A 25773-nucleotide genomic window follows, 5' to 3' on the forward strand; every position below is an offset into this window, starting at 1 on the left:
CGTATGGCAACGCCAGAGGTGGACAGGTAGTACAGGTAATTGGCTTTTTAAAAATTGTTTTGCAGTAGTAGTTGCGAATGTCATTTTTTGGTTTACAGTATTAATTTATACTTTTGAGTAGTCTGATTTCTATGGATGATCTATTTTGTCTTTATGCAGCCGAGAGAGAGAGAGAGAGAGAGAGAGAGAGAGAGAGAGAGAGAGAGAGATCTTAGAGGTGTGTCCTGGTTATTAAAGAAGACAAAATAACAGCAGACTTTGTCAGAAGAGAAATGTCGAGGTGCAGGCACGCTCATTTAATTCCGTGTATGGAGAAAGAGTCAGCACGGGACAAATAAAAGGTACGTAATTATTGATTGTTCAATGATTGTATTAATGTTGATTTCCGCGGAAAGGAGCTACTCTGCATTGACGCAATTTTGTTAGTTTGCACATGCAGATTGTTTCACGTGTTTACTCATGTCGGTAACCATGTGTCTAGAGAATAATTAACAATAACGAACGTGTCGTTAACAGCAGAGGTATAGGTAGCCACAAAATGTACTCAACTATGAGTGCTGTCCCTTTAAATATGTGACTCCAGTATTGCAAATGATTCGGAATAATATAACCCCCCAAAATACTTGAAAAAACAACTCAAGCACTGACGGGTACCTTTGATTTATTGTTTAATCAGAGCTACTTCACAGACAAAAATATAAAAAAAGAATACAATTGTATCCAACAATTTCAACAAATCCATATATAGCAATAGACAAAAATACAAATATATATAGAGCCGACTGCAGCTCAAAGTAGTAGTCTTGTTTCTTTTATCTAAAATATTCACAACAACAAAAAGGATAAAACTCTTGTCAAGTACAACTCACAAGATCACACTACACTTAAGTAGGATAGTATAAGAACAGATATTTATCACATTTAAAAAAGCATCTGGTAAATAAATGTACTACCAATTCACCTCCTTTAATACATTTACTAGTGAGGCAAAATTGCACTAGTTGACTACTGTGTGCTACGAATACTATAGTCTTTTACGCAAGGGGATTACAGGAATGCCTCCAACTGAAATATGTTGCTATAGTTTAGGATGTTGTGCATCCCTAGGAGCAATCACTTTGGATCTGTTTGAGAAATATAGCTTTAGAAAAAAAAAAGTGTTTTTTTGTGGGACAATTTGCCCCCCGTGTGGGGTAGGTTGTGCCATTAGTCAGAATTCAGTGCGGTAAATTGTGCCATTGATAATTGAAGTAAAAAAGGTCATTTTAATCTCACAAATGATAATGCTATCTAAAAGGAAGACAAATTCAATACAAAACTTTGATTTTCAGGTTTAAGAGGCCTTTTCTTCTTTCATTCTTTTTCTTTTCATGTTCAGCCTTTTTATCTTTTCTTTCTTTGTGAGCCTTCTCCAACTCCATATTCTCAGGTGTGTCAGTCACAATTCTTCTTCACTTACTTTATTTTATTTTTTTACAATTATGTTTTGTTTCTGTGGATTTTGGCAAGGAAAAAATCACTTCTGAAGACATATAACCCAAGTGAGCAGAACAACCAGATTTGTCACTTGTTGAGTGCTCGGGATTATTTTTTTTCCCTTATCCCTATATTATTTTTATGGCCATCCTGAAGATTTTTTTATCTCCTTTCCAACCAGATGTATGGTCTTCTCCTCTTTCACTGATCTTTCCAACTCAAGAGGAATCCTTTTGTATCTGGTGGCATGATGAATTTTGGTCAAGAATTAAGAATGACACATACTTTTAGTGATCAAATCCAAATGTAAGAATACCGTTTACAACAACAATAAAATAGAATCAATTAATATAGAGTAAATAATCATATTGGCACAACTTAACCCAGGTCCTTTGGTACAAATTACCAAGCCCACCATTTTGGAAAAAATGCATCTCCTAGCTGTTTTGACTCAACATCTTGCTAACCATATATACCCATGATGTAGCTTATTAAAGCAGTAAAATGTGCAAACAGTTTTCAAAGTTGTCTATTATTGTTCAAACACAGCTATAAAAAAAAGAAAAAACGTTATTCATAGAAATTTTACTTTGGAGGGCAAAAAAAAAAGTGTTTTTAACTTATATGTGCTTACCTCTCAAGCCATGTGTCTCCCTTTTTAACCAGGTGAGCAAAATGGATGTCTCTTCAAAAATATGTGGTCACATGATCTTCTATGGTTTTCTAAATAACAGGGGTGAAACTACTTGGCCCTTGGCAGAAATTACCCCACTCTCCCCTATCTGTAATTTCAAACTCATTTGACAGTTCTAATGTTTTGATAACATGTCCTAGGTTACACTCAACTTGGTCTCACCATAATTCTTGAAGAAAGTAATATCAAACCACGGATCGACATCCATGTCATATTGGGCTTTCATCCTTAAAATACAAATGAAAAGCTTGATGTGACCTTTTTGTCACAATAACAAAAATTTTAAAAATCTACCCAATTAATTTATTGGAATCTGGTATATTCAGTTGAAGTATGTTCTACCTGTCAATCAAAAGTGTACCTGAACAAATAGAAACACAAAATAATGTGAAAGTATTAGGTTTGTATTACAAAACACTCTTATGTAATGCTAACACAGAAACATGACATTGCGTGTCTCAATGAGCCTAAGAGCTATGTTGTCTGGGGCTTCATGCCCCTGGTAGGGTCACCCATGGCAAACAAGTCCTAGACCAGACAAAGCATGGCTCAAAATACCCCTATGATGAATGTCAATTTTGGATCATGGTTTCCCTTGCCCGGACGCGGTTCACCGGGGCCCCCCTCTGGAGCCAGGCCTGGAGGCGGGGCTCGAAGACGAGCGTCTGGTGGCCGGGCCTATACCCATGGGGCCCGGCTGGGCACAGCCCGAAAAGGCAACATGGGTCTCCCTTCCCATGGGCTCACCACCTGTGGGAGGGGCCAAAGGGGTCAGGTGCGCAGTGAGCTGGGTGGCAGCCAAAGCCCAGGGCCTTGACGGTCCGACCCCCGGCTACTGAAGCTAGCTCTGGGGACATGGAATGTCACTTCTCTGGCAGGGAAGGAGCGGCTATATATGGTTTCGGCTATATATACTCGCCTCCACACATAGCTTGGGTTCTGGTACCAATCCTCTTAAGAGGGGCTGGACTCTCTTCCACTCTGGAGTTACCCACGGTGAGAGGCGCAGAGCAGGTGTGGGCATACTTATTGCCCCCAGCTAGGCGCCTGTACGTTGGGGTTTACTTCAGTGAACGAGAGGGTAGCCTCCCTCCGCCTTCGGGTGGGGGGACGGGTCTTGACTGTTAATTGTGCTTATGCACCGAACAGCAGCTCAGAGTACCCACCCTTTCTGGAGTCCTTGGAGGGTGTGCTGGAGAGCGCTCCCCCTGGGGACTCCCTCGTTCTGCTGGGGGACTTCAACGCTCACGTGAGCAATGACTGTGAGATAGAGGGGCGTGCTTGGTAGGAACATCCCCCCGATCAGAACCCGAGCGGTGTTTTGTTATTGGACTTCTGTGCTTGCCACGGACTGTCCATAACGAACACTATGTTCAAACACAAGGGTGTCCATATGTGGACTTGGCACCAGGGCACCCTAGGCCGCAGTTCGATGATCGACTTTGTAGTCGTGTCATCGGATTTGCGGCCGCATGTGTTGGACACTCGAGTAAAGAGAGGGGCGGAGCTGTCAACTGATCACCACCTGGTGGTGTGTTGGCTCCGATGGCGGGGTAAGATGCTGGTCCGACCAGGCAGGCCCAAACGTATTGTGAGGGTCTGCTGGGAACGTCTGGCAGAATCCCCTGTCAGAAAGAGTTTCAACACCCACCTTCGGCAGAACTTCTCCCTTGACCCGGGGGAGGTGGAGGACATTGAGTCAGAGTGGACCATGTTCTGCGCCTCCATTGTTGAGGCGGCTGATTGGAGCTGTGGCCGTAAGGTGGTTGGTGCCTGTCGTGGAGGCAATCGTCGAACCTGCTGGTAGACACCAGCAGTACGGGATGCCGTCAAGCTGAAGAAGGAGTCCTATTGGGCCTTTTTGGCCTCTAGGGACTCTGGAGGCAGCTGACAGGTACCGACTGGCTAAGCGGAATGCAGCTTCGGCGGTCGCTGAGGCAAAAACTCGGACATGGGAGGAGCTTGTGAGGCCATGAAAAACGACTACTGGACGGCTTCGAAGAAATTCTGGTAAACCATCCGGCCTCTCAGGAAAGACAAGCAGTTCACCATTAACATTGTGTATAGTGGAGATGGGGTGCTGCTGACCTCGACTCGGGACGTCGTGAATCGGTGGGGAGAATACTTCGAAGACCTCCTCAGTTCTACCGACACGTCTTTCTTTGAGGAAGCAGGGTCTAGAGACTCTGAGGTGGGCTCCCCCATCTGTGGGGTCAAAGTCACTGAGATGGTTGGAAAGCTCCTCAGCGGCAGGGCCACGGGGGTGGATGAGATCCGCCCGGAGTTCCTAAAGGCTTTGGATCTTGTGGGGCTGTCGTGGTTGACACACCTCTACAACATCGCGTGGACATCGGGGACAGTGCCTCTGGATTGGTAGACCGGGGTGGTGGTCCCCCTTTTTAAGAAGGGGGACCGGAGGGTGTGTTCCAACAATAGAGGGATCACACTCCTCAGCCTCCCTGGTACGGTCTATTCAGGAGTGCTCGAGAGGAGGGTCCGTCGGGAAGTCGAATCTCGGATTCAGGAGGAGCAGTGTGGTTTTCGTCCTGGCTGTGGAACAGTGGACCAGCTCTACACCCTCGAGGGTGAATGGGAGTTCGCCCAAGCCACATGTGCTTTGTGGACTTGGAGAAGGTGTTTGAATGTGTCCCTCGGGTAGTCCTGTGGGGGGTGCTTTGGGAGTACGTGGTACCAAGCCCCCTGATATGGGCTGTTCGGTCCCTGTATGACCGATGTCAGAGTTTGGTCCACATTTCCGGCAGTAAGTCAAATTCGTTTCCAGTGAGTGTTGGACCGATTCTGTTCATAACTTTTATGGACAGAATTTCGCAGCCGAGGCGTTGAGGGGTCCGGTTTGGTGGCATCAGTATTGCATCTCTGCTTTTTGCAGATGATGTGGTGCTGTTGGCTTCTTCAAGCCATTATCTCCAACTCTCGCTGGAGCGGTTCGCAGCCGAGTGTGAAGCGGTTGGGATGAAAATCAGCACCTCCAAATCCGAGACCATGGTCCTCAGTCGGAATAGGGTGGAGTGCCCTCTCCGGGTCGGGGATGAGATCCTGCCCCAAGTGGAGGAGATCAAGTATCTTGGGGTCTTGTTTACGAGTGATGGCAGGATGGAGTGGGAGATCGACAGGCGGATCGGTTCAGTGTCTGCAGTGATGCGGACTCTGTATCGGTCTGTTGTGGTCAAGAAAGAGCTGAGTCGAAAGGCAAAGCTCTCGATTTACCGGTCGATCTACGTTCCTACCCTCACCTATGGTCACGAGCTGTGGGTCGTGACCGAAAGAACAAGATCCCGGATACAAGCGGCCGAAATGAGTTTCCTCCGCAGGGTATCTGGGCTCTTCCTGAGAGATAGGGTGAGGAGCTCGGTCATCCGGGAGGAACTCAGTCGAGCCGCTACTCCTCCGTGTTGAGCGGAATCAGTTGAGGTGGCTCGGGCGTCTGGTTCGGATACCTCCTGGACGCCTCCCTGGAGAGATGTTCCGGGCATGTCCCATTGGCGAGAGGCCCCGGGGACGACCCATGACATGCTGGAGAGACTATCTTTGCTATCTTTGTCTATGTCTCTCGGCTGGCCTGGGAACGCCATGGGATCCAGTCGGAGGAGCTGGTTGAAGTGGCTGGGGAGAGGGAAGTCTGGGCTTCCCTGCAAGTTCCACATGAGGTCACGGAGGTGGTACCTCTCCTTGTTCTTGCACACCATCATGTTAGGTCTGGTTAATGCATGGTTGATCTACCGCAGTGACTGTAAACTACTTGGTGTCAAAAGTGTATTGCGACAAAAGAGCTTCGAGGCAGAGGTTGCCACGAGCCTCATTCTTTATCAGGCACAAAGAGGCAGACTATCACTCAATCCCACATCTTCACCACCACCGTCCAAAAGGGTTCGCCTTGGAGTTCCAGATGATGATCGCTCTGACCAAGTTGCACATTGGCCTGTAAAATGTGACAAACGTGGGCGCTGCAAACACTGTAAAGTCAACGCAACAACCACGCTCTGAAAATGTGATGTGCATTTTTGCTTCACTGAGGAACAAAACTGTTTCAAGTCTTACCATCTGGCGTAGGCTAAGACGCTTAATTTTTTGTTTTTGCACAATTTTTGTTTTGAGGTCTGTTGGGGAATCCAGGTCCAAAAAGTCCAAACCCTACCACTGATTGGCTTTAGCCACAGGTGCTTCTACTCAAGTAGCAGGTAAACGAGCTCGTCTCCACCTGCTGATTAGAAGAACCTGTGGCTAAAGCCAAACAGTTTTAGGATTTTGACTTTCTGGACCTGGACCCCCCCCAACCCTGCTTATCACTAACGGTTAATGCAGTAGTAAAGCCATATTTACAGTAAATATTTGTATGAGAAACTCTTTTAAGCCACAGATGAGGATAAAAACAACAAACTATATATTTTTTTTATATACAGAAGTGCTGACTGAGGTGCTTTAGAACAAGATGCCAAATTATCTTGTGTTTTTTGTCAGCATGGGGACCCGAGAAATGAAGTTCATCAATCAAGGCCAAGAGGATGAGATGGTAATTATCCCGATGTATTTATCAAGCAGGAAGTAAAACAAAAAGATCATGAATGCAAGTGGTGGAAATGAGAACGCCTCGGTACGCTATCTCTTTGACAGTCGCTCTGCTTAGGCTGCAGCTTCCGCGACCCGACCTCAGATAACCTTAAGAAGGATAGATGGCTACTCATCCATCTTGGCTGAGAGACATAGACTGTGTCCGAATTCGCACCCGACCCCCGATATAGTGCCCTACTGACGGGGTCACGCCATTTTGTAGGGATCTGCGAATGTCCAGAGCGAAAATGTAGGGCACTCAATATTACCCACAATGCACTCTGAAAAGTAGTGAACATTGATGCTCACTCAACCGGGTTGATATAGACCACAATCAAAAACATGGCGTGAGCCACACTGATACTATGGAAATAATTGATTCGTTTTAGTTGAAAATATGTATAAGAAAGGAACTAAAGTACATTTTCATTCACAATAGTCGGAGATTTAAAGCGTCGGTGCGTCGTGACAGGTATGGTGGTCACGTGATATGCGACGAGGAGAAAGTAGTCCTTCTTTTATGAATAATCTTGTAAAATGATTTTGAAAAGATTTAAAATGTTTTGAGTTAATTGTGGTCAATTTAAAACTATTTATTTAGGCAATTTTATACATTTTTAAAGGGGAAGTCAACCTTCAATATTTATTGACAATAATATGTAACCTCACTAGTCTTAAGAATGACATTCTGATTAATGTTACATTTGTGGAATATGAGTTATGCAGCAAAATCCAGCTGTTTTTATCCATCTCAGGGGGCGGCCATTTTGCCACTTGCTGTCGACAGAAGATGACATCACAGTTGCTCAGGCAACGACCAATCACAGTCTTCTGAAGCTGAGCTGTGATTGTTTTTTACCTGAGCAAATGTGATGTCGTTGTCACTCAACAGCAAGTGACAAAATGGCCACCATCTGACATTGATAAAAAACTGCTGGATTTTGCTGCTTAACTCATATTCCACTCACACAATATTAACCAGAATACCGTATTTAGACTAGTGGTGCTGCATAGAACATATTATTGTAAATATTTTTTTAGGATGTTGACTTCCCCTTTAAGGGTTCATCAATTACCAGACAGTCTCTGTTAATATTGTGTTAACGTTAAACTAAAATGCTATTTGAAATGTTGGAATATGAGACTTGAAGTTGAATGCTTTGATTCAGTCAGAAAAGTGAAAGAGTTAAAGGTATAAAAACAAAAACTGTTAATTTGGGCATACAGGAGGTGTGGGGTTACCGGCCTTGCCTGTGGAAAATTATCCTGGTGGGTGTTGGCGCCATTTGCTCCGGTGGTCTCCTGCTGCTGCTGCTCTACTGGCTGCCCGAGTGGGGCGTCAAAGCCACCTGCACGCTCAGCTCACTGGGGGAAGCGCAAACACTGCTACTCAGGACCACGGTATGCTTACACACAAAGTCCAAATGCTTGTGCGGACACGTTCCTACAGGTCTTCATCAGCAGTCTTAAGTCCAGACAAGCTCATTTCAGATGTGATTCCGCAGGGATTTACAGTTGAATCCAGAAGTATTTGCACCGGCACCTTCTTGCCCATCCTGCAATATGCCATCTTACCGTTTAGCACAACCTGATCAAGTAATCAAGTAATTTGAATCTCTATTCATTGATGGTAGCTAAGTAAAAAATGCAGCACTCCAGCATCAGGTGAGTTATAGGTAAAGTATGCATGGATGACAGATTTAGAGGATGCCTCTCAAGTTTGTTACAGCTTTTAATTGGCCCGATGGTAGGGAGGAGTAAGTGGTTTAGTGTTGTGTCCGCCTGTCACCTATGTAGGTATTAGGGGTGAGAATCTTTGAATGTCTCACGATTCGATTCGATTCCGATTTTTGGGTGCACGATTCGATTCAGAGTCAATTTTCGATTGAGGACGATTTTTCATTCACACTGATTTGATTGACAATGATTTTTGCTTTAATTTAAAGATTTTCAAGGAATCATAATGATCTACTCGAGTCTGACTTGCTAATGCTAATTATCGCGCTACTTCTATCACTCAAAAGAACGGCTCCACGCTGCAAAAAAAACAACTTTTATTGGAATAACTTGATTGTGACTTTTTCCTTCTACTCTCTAATGTGGCTACAACTTAACAGTGTATCAGACAGCGTGGGACCACACTGCCCCTAAGTGGCCAAATCGGGTACAACATGAACAGCGCTCCCAATAAAGGCACACACAAACAAAGGGAAGCCAGTATAAAATAATTTAAATAAAATCGATTTTGTGACATTTAAAATCGATTCTGAATCGTACTAAATGAGCATTGCGATTCTTATGAGAATCGATTTTTTGGCACACCCCTAATAGGTATGCACTTTTTTTTTTTTCGGACCACTCTGACTAACACCAATTCACCACTTTCTTTCTTCTTTACCGTCAATTGTATTTGCCTTGGTCAATGTTTCTCATGGCTCTGATGTAATTGACTTCTTTCAACTTCACTTCCGTCTTTTATTCATTTTCTGTAACGCTCATCTTCATGATAATCACGTGGGAACTAGAGTCTACTCCAGCTGACCTTGTGTGAGAGACGGAGCACAATTTCAAGGCACGTATAGAACAAACAATCATTCACAGGTGCATTGGCATAAATGTGAGTTTGAGTTTTCAATTAATTTTAGAAACCCCCAAGGAGAAAACGCACACAAGCACGACGAGAACGTGCAAATTCTGCACAAGAAGGAGCTGAGATAGGAACGACTCCCATACACACTTTTTTTACAACTATGGATTTTTTTTAACATGCTATCATGTTTTTGGAGCTGTACTAACTTTGAATGGTTTCACAATAATTCTATGGTGTTAATTTTTTCATGCCATCACACGTTTTTTAGAGCTACCCTTGATCGCGTCAGTCGATGCACACACAAACGGGATCAATCACTGACAGTATATGCAAGGCATGCAGTTTGGGGCAGGGCTAAAAAAATGTTCAGCAAACCTGTTTGCAAGAGGCAAAAAAAAGAAAAGAAAGTTGCACACATTCGAAACAAGCCATATATAATATGTGAGGTGACATTCATAAAGCGGTTCACGTTGAAAATAATTTGTCACGTTAGAGCTTCAATGTTTAAAAAAATGGTGTGAATTTTGAACCAGAATTTACAATATTTGTCATCTTAGATGTGTATTAAATAGTTAAATTCAAATATTAAATATTACACCTACATGTTAATTACATTTTATGTGTAATTGTTAAATCTTTCAAATAAATATTGAATAGAATTGAATTTAAATTCTGTGAACCGTTGATCTTTACTAGGGTCGCGCTAAATGTTAAATCTTAAACTGGGCCAATGTTCATCATTCATTGTTCTTTTATTCAGGTAGTCTCCCTTTTTCTTTTATTTTCTTTTTTTTCTATCCTCAGACAAACGTTTTGCAGCTTCTGCCATGACAGCAGTTATCGCGCTTCGACATTCAAATCGGCTTCTGTCTTTCACGAATGGGCAAAGTGACATATGCCGTAAAGCAGTCAGCGCATTTGTAGATGTTTGTGTGGCAGGGTTCCCGCCACCAGTCGTTCCTTAGTGTCGCTTTATAGTTAACATTTAGATTCAGATTTCAATGTTTAGATTTCAATTTAACACTAAGATTTAGCATTTACATCTAGATTTAACATGTATATGTAGATTTAACATTCAGGTGTAACATTTAATATTTTGATTCAACTATGTAATATATCTCAAAGTTTGCAACTATTGTTGTAAATGTGCAAATAAGTTATCCAAAGTCACTTTTTTTTTTTTAAAGCTAAATGCTTTTTATTGTTATGTTATTACTGAAATAGATACCAAATCTAAGGAGCTGCCTGTAAGTGCCATTTTTCATGTCACTTATGTTCACCTCAGCTTACATGTTCAATGATAACATCAAATATATTTGAGCCAAGATGGGAGGCAAATTAGTTTTCATTGCTTTCACAGGACGATTTCAGGCTGTGGGCTCGTGCCAGAGTACATGTGAAGTTGGCTCCAGGGAAGACCCCCTTCGATAGTGTGGACCATCAGTCCGCAGCTCACTTACTGAATGGACACCACCACTACCACCACCAACTCATTGTTGAACAGAAGGAGCAAAATGAGAAATTCTACCACAGAGAATCTGCAAACATTGTGAGAACTGTACTGATTTATGTCAAAATGCTATTATGAGCCAGACTACCCATTTCCCTCTGTCCTCTTCATAGGTCAACTACTTCACTCACCACAGCATCAAATACTACTGGAATGAAGGGACACAGGAATTTGAAACATTTAAGTATGAATCCCGTAAAACACCTTGCTATTACTGGTCTTGTGTCGTTTTTAACTCATTCACTGCCATTGACGACTATAGACGTCAAAAATTCATTTGAACTATTTCTATTAGTTAAAAAAAAAAATCCACTTTTGCTAACAAGAGTATGATAAAAAAAATATTGTAAATTTAGAACAGATATAATATTTGTGATTAATCGTTAGTTAAGTCATGTGATTAATTACAATTAAAAAATGTAATCGCCTGACGGGCCTAATTAAAAAGAAAAAAAAGGGGCATTTAATCATAATTAATCGCCTGATAATTTTATATCTGTTATAAATGTGCAATAAAAAAATTCTAGGTTTTCATAAAAAATGCATTTTTTTTTTAAATAGTTCACATGAATTTTTGACGTCTATAGTCGTCAATGGCAGTGAATGAGTTAATTTAATTTTTTTATTTTTACACCAAGTACCACCTCAAATAATACTTGGCTTTGGCTTTCTAAGTACCACCATCATGACCAACAATAAATTACAGTAGCGTAGTGGGCCTGTTTATATTGTAAGCCACTATAGCTTTATGCGCTAGTTACTAGCTAGCTTGCGAGTTAACAGGATTCCAGGGCTCCTTAGGCTGACGGACGGCGAGCTCATGCGCGGCTTGAACACCTGCCTTGGAAATTTAAAAGTTAAATACAACTGAACTGTACTAACCATAGAAAGCAATTATTTTGCGCACACTTTGAAAATCGTTGATCTATTTAATGAAAGCCGAAATAACATTCATGTGACTTTTTAGGGGCTTAGTGGACATAAAGGAGAGCTGTGCAGCCATTCACAGAAACCACAGCTACGGACTCACAAAAACAACACAAGACTACAGGTACCAACATTCTACATTTTCCTTGGACTTGGATGACAAATACATTTACTGGAAACAGCAAGGTCTTATTTGTAATCCCAAATGTTTCTTAAGAACAAATTGTTCCCACCTACAAAAAGAATGTGTGGCATTCACCCATGCATGTTTCCTTAACATCACTCCACTCAATACTTACACATGTAAGTGTGTCATGATTGAGAGTGATTTTATGTTGTAGAATTTAATCAGATTTAAAATACTATGATACCTTTGTTGAAATTTAAAACCTATTCATAAATCCCACATTGCTTTTAATTCATTAAAGGGGAATTCAAGTCGACCCCCCAAATTTTAAGGAGCTGCCATTTTGGCTTGTCTGGACTGAAAATTACATCACAGTCTGAGATGGTGGATTTTTCTGCTTAAATTATATTCCGCAAATGCAATATTAATCACTAATCAGAATACTGGGTTGAGAGTAGGGCGCAGAGAACATATTATTTTAAATACAATATTTGACTTGCTGCTCCTTTACGAACCGTTCTCAGAAATCCTTCAAAAATGCTGTTCAATCAGACCCACTGCTTGTTGTCTGCAGAGCTTTGTTTTTTGGCAAGAATGAGATTGATGTCCAAGTGCCATCTTTATTCAAACTCTTTGTAAAAGAGGTACGTTTTGGGATAAGAAAAGGTCATTTGTTTACAGTTTTCTTTTGCCTCATTTATTCTTTAATGATCATTTATTTTCTCTTCTTCCCTCAAGGTCTTGAACCCGTTTTACATCTTCCAGCTCTTTGCTATTATTCTGTGGGTTGTTCAGGACTACTTCCATTATTCTCTTAGCATGTTAATTTTTTCTTTACTTTTAATAGCGGCCTCTTTGTATACCATCAGAAAGGTAAGTCAAATTGAACCAATTGAACCAATTGAACCTTTTCTCTTGTAGTCTGCTGTTCTTACGAGATAAAAAAATGTTGATATATATTGTAGATACTTTATCTGCAGATTTGTGTGTTTATGTGTGTGCACAAAAATGGCTCAAATTCGTTATCCTGCGTTTTTAAACTGTGACGTCAAAGCAGATTTCATGTGATCCAATTTGCACGTTTGGCAGCAGTTCAACTTAACATGGAAATGCCGTGTGACATATGTAGCAGTAATCTCTGTCAGGCGATACTGTCTGCAGCCCTGATTGCTTTTTGGAACCTTAAATCTTTTCTTCTCTCACCTCTCTCATTCCAGCATTATGTGAAATTGCATAACTTGGTGGTCGCACACAGTATGATGCCAGTTTCAGTGAGCAGAAGAAATAAAGGCACGTGTTCCATTAGTTCCCCTAATTCTGTTATAAAATCAAATCTGTGTGTTTTCAGATACAGGAACGTTTTTGAGTTATGAGTATTTTTTATTTATTTTTTGCCAACATTTGAATTACAAGGACACTCCAGATACCCTTGTCACTTGAGTGAAGTAAAGTAAATAAATACAAATGGCACAAGTTTCTGTAATGCATGTGAGCAAGGAGAGACGCCGATGTACTTAGAGTTGTAATTAATTGATTTTTTTAAATTATTATAATATGTGTGGAATTTGGTAGTGGACTTCCAATTCATTTCAAAATTTCATATACATACGTACAGGTATACATTTTGTACCATGTGAATTAAGTTGTGGTACCACTGTAGTAACATTCCTTTTAACTAATTTACTGCCATTGACGGCTTTCGAATTAAAAATTAATTTTGACTATTTCTATTAGTTTAAAATTGTTTTCCGCTTTTGTTAACAAGAGTATGAAAACCTAGATTTTTTAAATTGTATATTAAGAACAGATATACAATTTGTGATTAATCGTGAGTTAACTAGTGAAGTCATGCGATTAATTACAGTTATAAATTTTAATTGCTCCTAATTTTTAATAATCTTTAAAAAATATATATATTTTCTTTAAAACAAATATTTTCTTTTTTTAAAAATATTTTCTTAAAAAAAAAGAAAGAATAAAAGATTATTAAAAATTAGGGGAGTCAGGGCATTACATTTTTTAATTGTAATTAATTGCATAACTTCACTAGTTAATTTTTATTTATTTAAAAGAAAAGATTAAAAAAAGAAAAGATTATTAAAAATTAGGGGCTTCAGGTGATTAAAATGTTTAATTGTAATTAATTGCATGACTTCACTAGTTAGTTTTTTTTAAAGGAAAAAATAAAACAAAAAATTATAAAAAAAATGTGGTGCGTCAGGCGGGTAAAATGTTTAATTTTAATTAATTGCATGACTTCACTAGTTAACTCACGATTAAAGTGGAATTTTTTTTCAACTAATAGAAATAGTTCAAATGAATTTATGGCAGTGAATGAGTTAATATGGTCTGAGGTGTTGGTCTGGGATTCAGACAAATCAGTAATTGTCCTATTTTCAAACTTGATTCCAGATGTTGAACAGGTCATGTCGACTGAGCTGGTACCCGGTGATGTCATCACTATTCCAGCCAATGGGATGATCATGCCCTGTGACGCCGTGCTCATCTGTGGCACCTGCATTGTGAATGAGAGCATGTTGACAGGTTGACCTTCCAAATCTTTTTGTTTACATTCAGGGCATTGGGGTCTTACTAAAAATGCCAAATTATTTAATGTGGGCACACCTCAGAGTGGCAGGCCAGGCCGTGGGGACTTACCTGCCTCAATAGACCTCTTAATACTATAACTGTCACATGGTTATAGAAATTTTGAATGTGATACAAACATGCTATATAACAGCATAAAACTGTGCTATGTACATTATCTGCTACAGTTCCAAATTGCTATCATTTTACATGAGAAAAGCATAAAGCAATTTAATAAAATGATATTGAACTGGCCATGTTGACTGAGCTTGTGTCTTGTGATGACATACTTCATACTCGCCACATTCTGGTTAAATGTCTTAGCGTGTTTTGCTAGTTGAACTTGCCTGGAACAGTTTTGCCCTGACCAACAAATCCGAAAATGGGAAAATACTGACATTGTGGGCTAGCTAGCTGACAATGACAACATGGGGCGAATTTGAAATTTGATTGGCTGACAAAAACAGTCCCATTGTTAATATGGTCCACTCAACTGTTTTTGATAAAGCGCTTGTGCATAGCTCTGTGTAGCAGCCGAAAGTCTAAAAATGTGTTTTAAAATAATTTTACATTCACTACAATAGAGTCATTTGAAAACAAGAATTTTACCCCTCCCTTAGTCAAACATTCCTTTGACCCTAATTGACATTTCTTGGATGTCTGTCTGGTTCTCCAGGAGAGAGCGTACCTATTACTAAGACCAGTTTGCCAAGTTCAGGCAATGACGCAGAGAGGATCTACACTACGGAGGAACACAAGCGACACACCCTCTTCTGTGGCTCACATGTGATTCAAAGCCGTTACTATGCTGGCGAGCTGGTGAAGGTGGTCGTGGTCAGAACTGGTAAGGACACTAGTTTTAAAGGTGGAAAATATCTGGAAAGTTTCCGGTATATTTTTGTTGTTTAGCCTAAGAATTCTGGACGTACCTGTATTCCAAACTGGAAATATTCAATGAAGTAGGTGAGAATAATGGGCCTTTATGGGAATGAATAAGAGTGTTTTAATGACAAGATCTCACATTCAAGCATAGTACTGTGTATAAATAGATAAACTACAGGAGAGAGCTGTCTTTGCCCTGATGCGAGAACGTTACTATTGCTTCAATAGGAAGTTTGCAGTGTTAAAACTGCTAGCAACATTTGAATGCAGCCATACGTCACCCCCACCCCCCTCCTCCTCCCACGCCCCAACCACACCTGTTGCTTTGACCAATGCCATGCCCCTCACAAACATATACAAGGACGATTTTTTAATTCACAGAGAACTCCTAACCAACTTCCAAAAACATGTCAGTGCTAGCAATACTAAGCATTACCTTAAAATTAGCAAAATAAGTTTCCTCAACTATATTTAAATTCCTAATCAAGAAGCAACACTCAGGAACTTTCAGTTTATGTTGATTATGGCGGCACCATACGGGAAAAAGCGGTAATCTTATGCCTGAAGGAAGACCACATTTCCCATGAGGGCATGAGCATTGCGTAGTTTTTTTTCATGCGTCCACATTCAAATTGACTTCCGTCTTTTTAACAAATGGGTAAAGGGGGAAGTGACGTATGCCATAAAGCAGTCAGCACATTTGTAGTTTTTTGTGCGACAGTTTTCCTACCATCCTCCTCAAAGTTGCTTAGTGCCAGTAAAAAAGATACAGACCCCCCTCAGGCCATGCCAAAGGTACCATTCAACTGGTTTTAAGTCTATGTTTCATCAGAAGAGTTATGAAAATATTTGATTAACGTTGAAAAGTTCCTTATTGCTACTTTAATTTAGTAAATCATATCCATCTTACAAAAAATGTCAGTGTTAACAATACTAAGCTAGCATTAGCTTAAAATTTGCAAATTAAGTTTCTTCAACTATATTTAAATTCCCTATCAAAATAGAAGTTTTAATTTACAACATTCCTGGTTTATTCCCATTAATTACCATGGAAGGTTTCTAACTTTTAATGAATATTAGAAAGTTTATGCTAAGATTGGACACAAAAACCCCATTCATCCCGTTTTGCCTTACTAATATGCATACATTCATTGTTCATGATCCAACAGGCTTTAGTACAGAAAAGGGCCAGCTTGTGCGCTCCATCCTCTACCCGAAGCCCACCAACTTCAAACTGCACCGTGATGCTACACAGTTCCTAATGTGCATGGTGGTGTTGGCAGTGCTTGGTTTCTTCTACGCCATCATCGTTGATGTCATATTGGGGGTATCGCTTCTCACATTCATCAGCTATTTCGCAACATGACGTCACATGTAATTCCGAGTGGCAGAAGTCTTAAAACCCTTTTATGTCATTCCACCAAGTTAGAGTGATTGAGAAAACAGGATACATGGCATGAAAGATGATTGGAGCCTCTTTCTCTTTCTTTTTTGGAAAAAAAACCGTAACCCTTTTGCGTTGTACAGTATCCGGCAGTGAACATTTTTTTTTTTTGTAATTGTATCATTGCAGTTCATCAGCGGTAGTCAATTTCAAAACTTTTCTGCCACCCGGAAGTATCATGGCGTCTGTTGTTTACAAACATTATGAAAGGATCTATACAGTACCATGAAATTATAATGTGTGTGTGTCCCTTTGTGCATCTCATCCAGGTTTCTGTTCAGGCAGTCATCTACGACGCTCTGAACATTACTCTTATTGCCGTGCCTCCGATCATACCCGTGGCCTTGACTGCCGGTCTTATACACGCACAGCGACGCATGAAGCGAGCCGGCATCTTTTGTTTCAGTCCGCAGAGGATCAACATCTCAGGTCAACTGAACCTGGTCTGCTTTGACAAGGTGGGCTTCATTTCTTTGCATTCAGTTTTTGTACACTTCCTACTAGTAGTGCCTTTTTAGTTCCATCCTGAACTCTCACCTAAAAGCCCAACACCCTAAAGTTTTTGTGAGTACTCGCGTCTGTTTAGATTCTCATTCATCCAGGTCATGGTCATCTGCAAAAGTGAAATCGAGGTTGCTGGAATCTTCTTGGTCGTTAAGCTGTTTCACATTTTTTCAAAAGGGTTCTTCAGTTCTAAAGTTTTGGGTGTGGAGTCCTCCTAATTGTGTTTCAGGTGGTTGCGGGGGGTGCTAACATGACAGTTGTTGGTGTTGTCGTTAGGTGTGGTCGGTGAATGACATTTTTTTTCAATCATTCACCCGCCTAGTACGGAGAAAAACGGCTCCATCTTTGATCAGAGATGTCACTTCCCCAAAGACAACAACAACCCTGAATGCACACACCCATTGGGATTGTAGGTGAAAGGTATTCATCAACCAAGAAGTCCAAATTCCTTAATTCAATTTGAGAAACCTCAAAGAATCCACAAACTGACCAAGGTAGCACGGAACTCGTACATCCCTGTCTCTGTCTCTTTTATGGCATCATCACGTCTTAAACAACTTCAGACTTTATCCTTTTCTTTTTTTCTTTTTTTTTGAGTACATGTCATCATCATTGCTCTCTCTTTTTTCTTTTGTGTGTGTGCGTGTGAGTTCGTACTCATTAATTCACCTGAAACCTATTAAAATTCACATACCCTTCACCTAAACCGAATACTTCAGAATCCCGATAGTTGTGGAAAAAAAACTACAAGTGTAGATTGAAATTGTTTACGTGGTAAGTCAGTTGTTGTTAGGTCACCTAGCAAAAACAAGCTTGAAGATAAAGGTATCCTACAGTCCAAGATAGCGGAAATTTTTTCTAAGATTTTAGTCCAGAAATACAAAACCGGAGTGCATAACCATAAAGCATAAAAATAAGTGTTGGTAGTGTTTTGTGAACACTGGAGACAAATGTCCCGTTTTCTTCATCTTGTATTGAGTAATGTTCTATGGATCATTGTGTATTGGATACGTTGTAAATTTGTGTGTTTTGTCATTTTAAATACGTTGTCACAAACTTGAATCCAAAAGTCAGATTCCGGAGCTATAGACAAGTCTGTCTCCCATTTCGAGATGGGTAAAGCCATTGGATAGACTTGATCCTTTTCGAAAGGGATTTTTATATGACACTTTTGGGAGAAGCCAGTCAGAGTGCAGATGGTGACTAATGCGTAATGTAACTATAGAAAACCACATCATATTTGTCATTACGAAGTGATGAACTGTTTTTACTCGCACTACACCTGGACTAGGGGGTGCTATAGCCCCGTCAGAAATCTGCGTAGCCCCGGTTAAGTCCCTCCAGCATTTTCTCTGATATTCTAAAATATATTTATGTAAATAACCCTTTGAAGTGTAAATTTCTTAATAGGACTAGGATGTTTTCTGTTTATTAAACTAAGCTATTCAAATGGTCTTTCTTTAAATGTCTATTTAATGAGTGACAAGCTAATTAGAATTCCTGATTTTCAATATTTACTAGACTGGCACTCTAACCGAAGACTGTTTAGACCTGTGGGGTGTTCAGAGAGCTGAAGATGGCATGTAAGTCATTTAATCTTTTGGATACAGGATTCTGGGTCCTCATACTTTAACATTACTCACTTAAAAGTTTCAAAATATACAATGATCAAAACATTAACTGGTTCCTCTAGTGTTGCCTGGTATCAATCTATCTATCCGGCTGTCTACAATATGATAGCTAGGGGATTTTGTAACCTTAAAATAGGTGTACAACATTTATTTTCACCCCCATGAATTCCCGAAAACATGTCGTAGCGTGATTCATTGACATAATGATGTAACCAGGCAAAAGGCTGCATTTGACACTGCTGGGAAGTCTGTATCGCCTCATCTCAAAATGTCCAGCAACAAAAATCTGGCTGAAAAAACTCAATGAGCTGCCATCTCATTTTATGCAATTATGTCTATTTACTGCAGGCAATTATGATGGCTTATGATGATTATTATGATGCTTTTCATGGATGCATAAAAAAAACACCTTATACTACAAAAGTATATTGTCACTGTCAAGCAGAAGAACCCTCGCATCTCCAAAAACACTCTTTGTCAGGAAATCTAAAAAATGCCATCTTGCTTGAATTCACCTAACACCACATCGTTGAAGTTATTTTACCATATATTGCTATCATACAAATTGTTGCACGCCAAGATCAACACAACGCCACCTCTAAATCAACCTCTAATTAAATACACCCCCAAAAAAATGCTAATTTATACTGCTGTGTACGACACGTCACCGCCGCTAGCTGTTTGTACTCATGCCGAACCACCGACCAGTCAACGAGCTCGCTGACTAAGCAGTTTAATAGGCGTAAACGAATCGGCATGTTTCTACCTTCGTGACAGACGAGCTCCTTCTGCGCCAAAGCATTACAGAGAATACGTTTTAAGAAAGCAGGCGAACTGAAATGTATCGAACCTTGCTATTTGTACTTATTATTGTCTGAAAAACATCCAGACTATTAGTCTTGAGGAGACAATGCTGCATCTTTCTGGGCGCATCTCGATGAAGTTGGGTATATCATTTGACTTACATGATGTTATTAATAACCACTAAACAGTATACACTCTAAAAAACAATTGGGTCAAAATTAACCCGAATTGGGTCAAAAAGGGACAGACTCAACATTGTAGGTTGTTCAGTTAACCCAAAACATTGGGTCATATGAATAACCCACAAAGCAAAACAAAAGTGTGGTTATTTGTGGGGTATTAATTTAATTCAACCCTACATTTAGGACTAAATACCTCAAAAAGTTAGGTTGGTTCGTCTTTGACCCAATTCAATTGGGTTATTGAACTAATCCAAAAAGTTGCAATGAATAACTCACAAAACAACCGAAAAATTGGTTTGATTTGTGGGTTATTGATTTAATTTGACTCCACCTTTGGGGCTATATATATATATATATATATATGAGAGTGTTTGGTCAAATGAATGACCTACAAAATGAACCCAGTTTTCTGGGTTATTAATTTAATTTGACCCAACTTTTTGGGTTAAATAACTGAAAACGATGGTTTGGTCCACTCTTGACCCAATTTGAGTTGTTTTTGACCCAACTGTTTTTAGAGTGTAACCTCCAATGAATGCGCTTTTTGGGTCTAATCGTTTTATTATTTTCAAGTTTAAAAGCAGTCAAATTGGTGAGTAATTTCCTCCTTGTCTCACACAGTTTCTCCGCTCCAAACACTAAGATATCCACAGGGACTTCTTTTGCCGCCTGCATGGCAACTTGCCACTCCTTGATCACCATAGAAGGCAAACTCTGTGGGGACCCTTTAGACGTCAAGGTGTTCAGCGCCACCGGATCAGTAAGGAGCACTGAATGTTTACATGTAAAAATGCGTTTGTCTTCCCACGAGACTGCTGTCTTAGTGGGAACAGTAAAGAAGGATAGGCTTCATATTTGAAAGGAAACTTAACATTTTTTTCCTTTCACACACATTTTTGAAGTGATTAAGCTCACCTGGCTGTGTAACTTTTACGCTTTTGATGGGTAGTCTGGCAATTCAAAAAAATTCCAAAGTCAGTTTTCCAAAATATCACCAGAGATTTTGTTTGTCCAGATTCTTGAGGAGGCAACCGAATACCAGACAGCACTTTACAATGCCAGAATTTCTACTGTTGTTCAATTTCCGGATCAGGTAATCCTTAACCACCACCATGTCTTTATCAAGTGACCCGTATACTTCTCACTTGATGCTGTCTACCTCTTGGAGAAATAAACAAGTCTTCTGTCTTTCAGTCCTGCGAGTTTGGCATTGTGCGCCAGTTCCCGTTCTCCTCGGCGCTGCAGAGGATGAGTGTGGTGGTCCGGCAGCTGGGACAAAAACACTTTGACTGCTACCTGAAAGGAGCGCCAGAGACTGTGGTTAATCTCTGCAAACCGCACTCGGGTCAGACTTGCGTTCATGAACATTTTAAGTAATCCAGTATGCCCATTGTTAGATTTGGAGTACCTTTGACACATTGACTGCCATTGACGGCTATAGACGTCAAATATTCCTTTTAACTCGGCTGGCACTAATTGATTTAGTCAAGGTACTTTGGATAGAACTGTTAATATACTGAGCTCACAAATGACAGACAGGCCTGCTCTGACACTGTTTGTCTCCACAGTGCCACAGAGTTTCACAGAGACCCTGGAGACTTACACGCGGCAGGGGTTCAGGGTTATCGCTCTGGCACATCACCAGCTGGACTCTGCACTCTGCTGGCTTAAAATCCATAGCCTCAGCCGGTATGCATTCATCCATACACAGAATTATTACATGGCCGCAGAAACACCCCACACAGAACTCTCTTTTTTTAAACTGCATACAATGATTTATGGAGGACACATAGTAGTAGTAATAGTAATGTCCCTAGCGTTGAAAACATTAAATTTTTCCCCCCAATAAAGATACCATTCATTAATTAGAAGCACAGTTGTTAATGTGGTAAAACCAGTGCATTTCTTCTTCTTCTTCTTCTTCTTCTTCTTCTCCCCCAAAAATAAATAAATAAAAAATTCGAAGTGACCTTCAAGTTTTTTAATGGCAATGTATATTTTAAAAAGTGTGTTTTCATGGAAAACACGAAATTGTCTGGTTGACCCCATTGACTTTTGTATGGTAGTGTAGGTATTTTGACAAATCAAACAGCCATCCAAACTCTGTTGGCGGTTCCAAAAAAAAAATTTTTTTTTTACAGCTGTCATTCTGCATTCCTCCATCAATATAATGACTGCACAATTACGGGAACATCCCACTCTAGACTACAAAGACATTCTTTTACCTGCCAAGGTTGCTTTGTGGATTTCTTCAAGCTTTAGGCTTGACGTCAGAAGAATACTTTTTTTCACTGACAAATATGAACAAAGGTTTGTCCTAGAAAATTAGATGGCTACATAGATGGAAAGATAAATAAATAAATGTCTCTTGAATTCAAAGGATAAGATATTATGTGGATAATATTATAAAGACCTACATAAATTAATTCACAAATGTGAATACTGTACTATATATATATATATATATATATATATATATATATATATATATATATATATATATATATATATATATATATATATATATATATATATATTAAGAAATAGATGGCTAGATGGATGGATAAGGTTGACTTCTGTGTTTTTCACATGTGCTTGGACTTAAAAGAGAGCAGATAGAGACCAACATGAACTTCCTCGGTTTGATCATCATGCAGAACAAAATCAAAGAACAGACAGCTGGCGTCTTGCGTGATTTACAACAAGCCAACATTCGGACTTTAATGGTTACAGGTAAACACTCCTTTAACGTCTTCTAATGTTATGTATGGTATGTTTCAAGTCCAGATAATAAGCTCGTTGTTCTTTGCCATCACCTTTGCGTGCTGTTAGGTGACAACATGTTGACAGCGATATCAGTGGCTCGAGACTGTGGAATGATTGGAGGCCATGAGAAAGTCATTATTGCCGATGCCGTTCCTCCGATTGATCGAAACCCTGCCACTATCACATGGCGCTACTCTGAGAATTCACTAAAGACAAACAACCAGGTATGAGAATGTTATGTGAAAAATTTATATATATATTTTTTTATTTTACTGATGTGAGATAAATTCAAAAAATGGAACTGAATATTAAGAACGAAAATGTAACAAAATCAAAAAGCACATTTAACTCATTCACTCCCAGCCATTTTCACTGAAGCAACCCCCTTTGTTCCCGGCTGTTTTACTGGATTTTGACTGATTTTGCAAGGCCCACAGAATATTGTGTTCTATAAAAACATGGAACCTACCAAACGAAATACTAGAGTCTCTTCTTTCATCAGGAAAAAAGTATATTTCTATCTGTTTCCGTTTTGCAGCAATTAACAGTTGAATATAGCTAAGTTTCATCATTATTCACAAATCTGTTGAAAGCTTTTTTGCAACATGGCCCTACTTGATCTCTTATACTCTGCTGCCACCTGCTGGTCGTTTTTGTAATGGCTGCTATTGCTTTAATTGTTCTCTTCAGTTCAGAGGCTGCATCAAAGCCTTCTGTATGCTCTAGCATAAAAAATATATAAATACGTTTTTGGGACCATAGCAATATTTAAAATATAACTTTTTTATACGTTTTTATACTTGTATTTGTGTTGGATGGAAGGAAACATGTGCAGTAGTATGTGATCTTTCAAGTGTTCTTGCACACAGATTCATCCTGTTACTATCATACAGCTCGTATAATTGGCTCCCATTCATGTGACTCAAAACTAAGCACATGTACAGACCTTTCTAAAGTTTGCAAATGAACATGTGCATGATTTAAAGCAGAAGTCCCAAATTATTTATTTATTTTATTTTATTTATTTTCTCCTTTTTTTCTGGGGGTGTAATGGATGCCGTTCTTTGGTCAACAAGTTCAACCTTGGTTTCATCAGATCATGATATACATTTCCTACATTCGTGCTTTTGGGACATCCGGCCTGGATGCTTTTCTTTGTGAGTCTCCAGTGGATTTAAAAAATAAATGAATGCAATTCAATTGTCTTTGAATGTGCTTTCACTCTCTGCTCCCATTCAGACCTCTAAGATGATCTTTGACGGCTTGCAGAGTGAGGAGGACCCTGGCTATCACTTTGCTGTGAGTGGCCGAGCCTTCAATGTCATCACTGAGCACTTTCCGCAACTTGTCCAAAAGGTATTGAGATACATTTTTCGCTTTCAGTTTTCTGTGCCTTGGCTTGACAAAAACTGGATGTTATTCTTTGTCTCTCCTCACCGGGGCGCTAAAGCTCCTATTGAGAGCCACTGTGTTTGCCCGCATGACCCCAGACCAGAAGACTCAGCTGGTGCAAGCCCTGCAGAGCATCGAGTCAGACAATTTAAATATTTTCACACAATATGTGTCTTCATTATATCATGTCAGTGTATAATGTTATCTCTCTCCTTTTTTTTTCTTTTCTTTTTACACCTTTACACCATGCAGTTACACTGTTGGCATGGTTGGGGATGGTGCGAATGACTGCGGGGTAAGTATCTGCACTTTTTGCAAATCACACATTCAGCATTTTTTTTTTCTATGATACATAGGTTATACACTCTAAAAAGAGAATTGTTGAACCAACTTAATATTAAACAGAGAATTGTTGACTAACTTAATAAAATTGCTTCATGTGGTAACACATGATTTAATAAAGTTAATCCAAAGTGAATATATGAAGTTTAGCTAATTATGAGTTCATTTAACGTAATATATTTACTTTGGGTTCAGACTTACTATACATCAAAACATATTAAGTTTAATTAATTATGAGTATATTTAACTTAACATATTCACTTTGGATTAACATAACTCAATCATGTGTTACCACTTGGAGCAATTTTATTAAGTTATCAACAATTCTCTTTTTAGTCTTAAATTAGTTCAACAATTCTCTTTTTAGAGCGTAGTATAATTGTGCATAACTAAAGAGTTTCTTCAATCAATTGGGTGTAAAAGTACCGTGTTGATGTGAGTTGTTCACTATGAAATTGGTGAATGTTTTCCGTTGCTTCTGTCTCTTCCATGCAGGCGCTGAAGAAAGCTCACAGCGGGATCTCTCTTTCTGAGCTGGAGGCCTCTGTGGCTTCACCTTTCACCTCCAACATCCCAAACATCTCCTGCATTACCAACCTCATCAGGTAGCTTCCAGTTGGACATGATTTTGTCAGTGTCATCCAGTTGTGTTATTTTTTTTTTTACAGAGAATTCAATGTTTCTGTTTTTACATAATACATAATGCATGTTTCCATGCCAGTAATAGCGAAACTGGTTCTCTCACTGTCCACAGGCAAGGCCGTGCTGCTCTTGTCACAACGTTCTGCGTGTTCAAATTTATGTCCCTCTTCAGCCTCATCATGTTTTGCGGAGTCATTCTTCTCTACACGGTATCTATTCTGAAATGTTTGGTCATTTCTTGACAGTTTCAAATTACATTCAAGTATATTACCCATTATAAGGCATGTTGGTAACGGGTGACCTCAAAGGCGGGAAACGGACAAAACAGAAAACATAAAAAAAAAAAAAAAGAGATGTTAAATAAGTTATTGGGCAAAAAAAACAAATAGGCACAAATACTAAACAAGACATCTGGAAAAAAATAAAAATAAAATGATGACAAAAATGAAAACAGGTGTCAGGATAATCATACCCAATAATTAAGATTGATAATTGTTACAAGAAAATAATTTATATATTTATTTAATCAGAACGATAGCAAGGTATTTTTCCTTTAAAAAATATGACTGTGTTTAAGAAAAAAAAAGTTATGTATAAATCTTTTTTTTTTTTTTTTTTGTTGCCAGATCCATAACTGAAGTCATGTAATCACTGATATCTCAGTTACTATGATGAATTGGAGGAATGTGCTCTTTTGAACATAGA

At 39.5% G+C, this 25773-nt stretch overlaps 1 protein-coding gene across 3 annotated transcripts in view; it reads left to right on the forward strand.

Annotated features, from left to right (window-relative positions):
• The first annotated feature begins 211 nt into the window (after positions 1 to 211).
• Positions 212 to 25773, forward strand: part of LOC147181936 (polyamine-transporting ATPase 13A3-like) — a 29164-nt gene continuing 3602 nt past the window's right edge. The window contains exons 1-25 of one of the 3 annotated variants that reach the window (XM_086097247.1): positions 212 to 341; positions 6650 to 6701; positions 7967 to 8140; positions 10690 to 10878; positions 10953 to 11023; positions 11807 to 11890; positions 12468 to 12537; positions 12632 to 12766; positions 13111 to 13183; positions 14306 to 14437; positions 15156 to 15323; positions 16531 to 16688; positions 17075 to 17263; positions 18831 to 18892; positions 20548 to 20686; positions 20942 to 21019; positions 21121 to 21271; positions 21495 to 21615; positions 22535 to 22659; positions 22759 to 22916; positions 23932 to 24048; positions 24143 to 24222; positions 24337 to 24379; positions 24922 to 25031; positions 25181 to 25277. In XM_086097247.1, the coding sequence (XP_085953373.1) occupies positions 6651 to 6701; positions 7967 to 8140; positions 10690 to 10878; positions 10953 to 11023; positions 11807 to 11890; positions 12468 to 12537; positions 12632 to 12766; positions 13111 to 13183; positions 14306 to 14437; positions 15156 to 15323; positions 16531 to 16688; positions 17075 to 17263; positions 18831 to 18892; positions 20548 to 20686; positions 20942 to 21019; positions 21121 to 21271; positions 21495 to 21615; positions 22535 to 22659; positions 22759 to 22916; positions 23932 to 24048; positions 24143 to 24222; positions 24337 to 24379; positions 24922 to 25031; positions 25181 to 25277 (2775 nt within the window). In that variant the 5' untranslated portion in view covers positions 212 to 341; position 6650. Of the gene's footprint in view, positions 342 to 6591; positions 6702 to 7966; positions 8141 to 10689; positions 10879 to 10952; positions 11024 to 11806; positions 11891 to 12467; positions 12538 to 12631; positions 12767 to 13110; positions 13184 to 14305; positions 14438 to 15155; positions 15324 to 16530; positions 16689 to 17074; positions 17264 to 18830; positions 18893 to 20547; positions 20687 to 20941; positions 21020 to 21120; positions 21272 to 21494; positions 21616 to 22534; positions 22660 to 22758; positions 22917 to 23931; positions 24049 to 24142; positions 24223 to 24336; positions 24380 to 24921; positions 25032 to 25180; positions 25278 to 25773 lie in introns of all 3 variants that reach the window. The other 2 variants (XM_086097255.1, XM_086097238.1) reach the window with 2 other exon arrangements.

The sequence above is a fragment of the Leptonotus elevatus genome, chromosome 1 (genome assembly GCF_054856555.1).
Source record: "Leptonotus elevatus isolate MCC_2025b chromosome 1, RoL_Lele_1.0, whole genome shotgun sequence".
Classification (NCBI taxonomy): domain Eukaryota; kingdom Metazoa; phylum Chordata; class Actinopteri; order Syngnathiformes; family Syngnathidae; genus Leptonotus; species Leptonotus elevatus.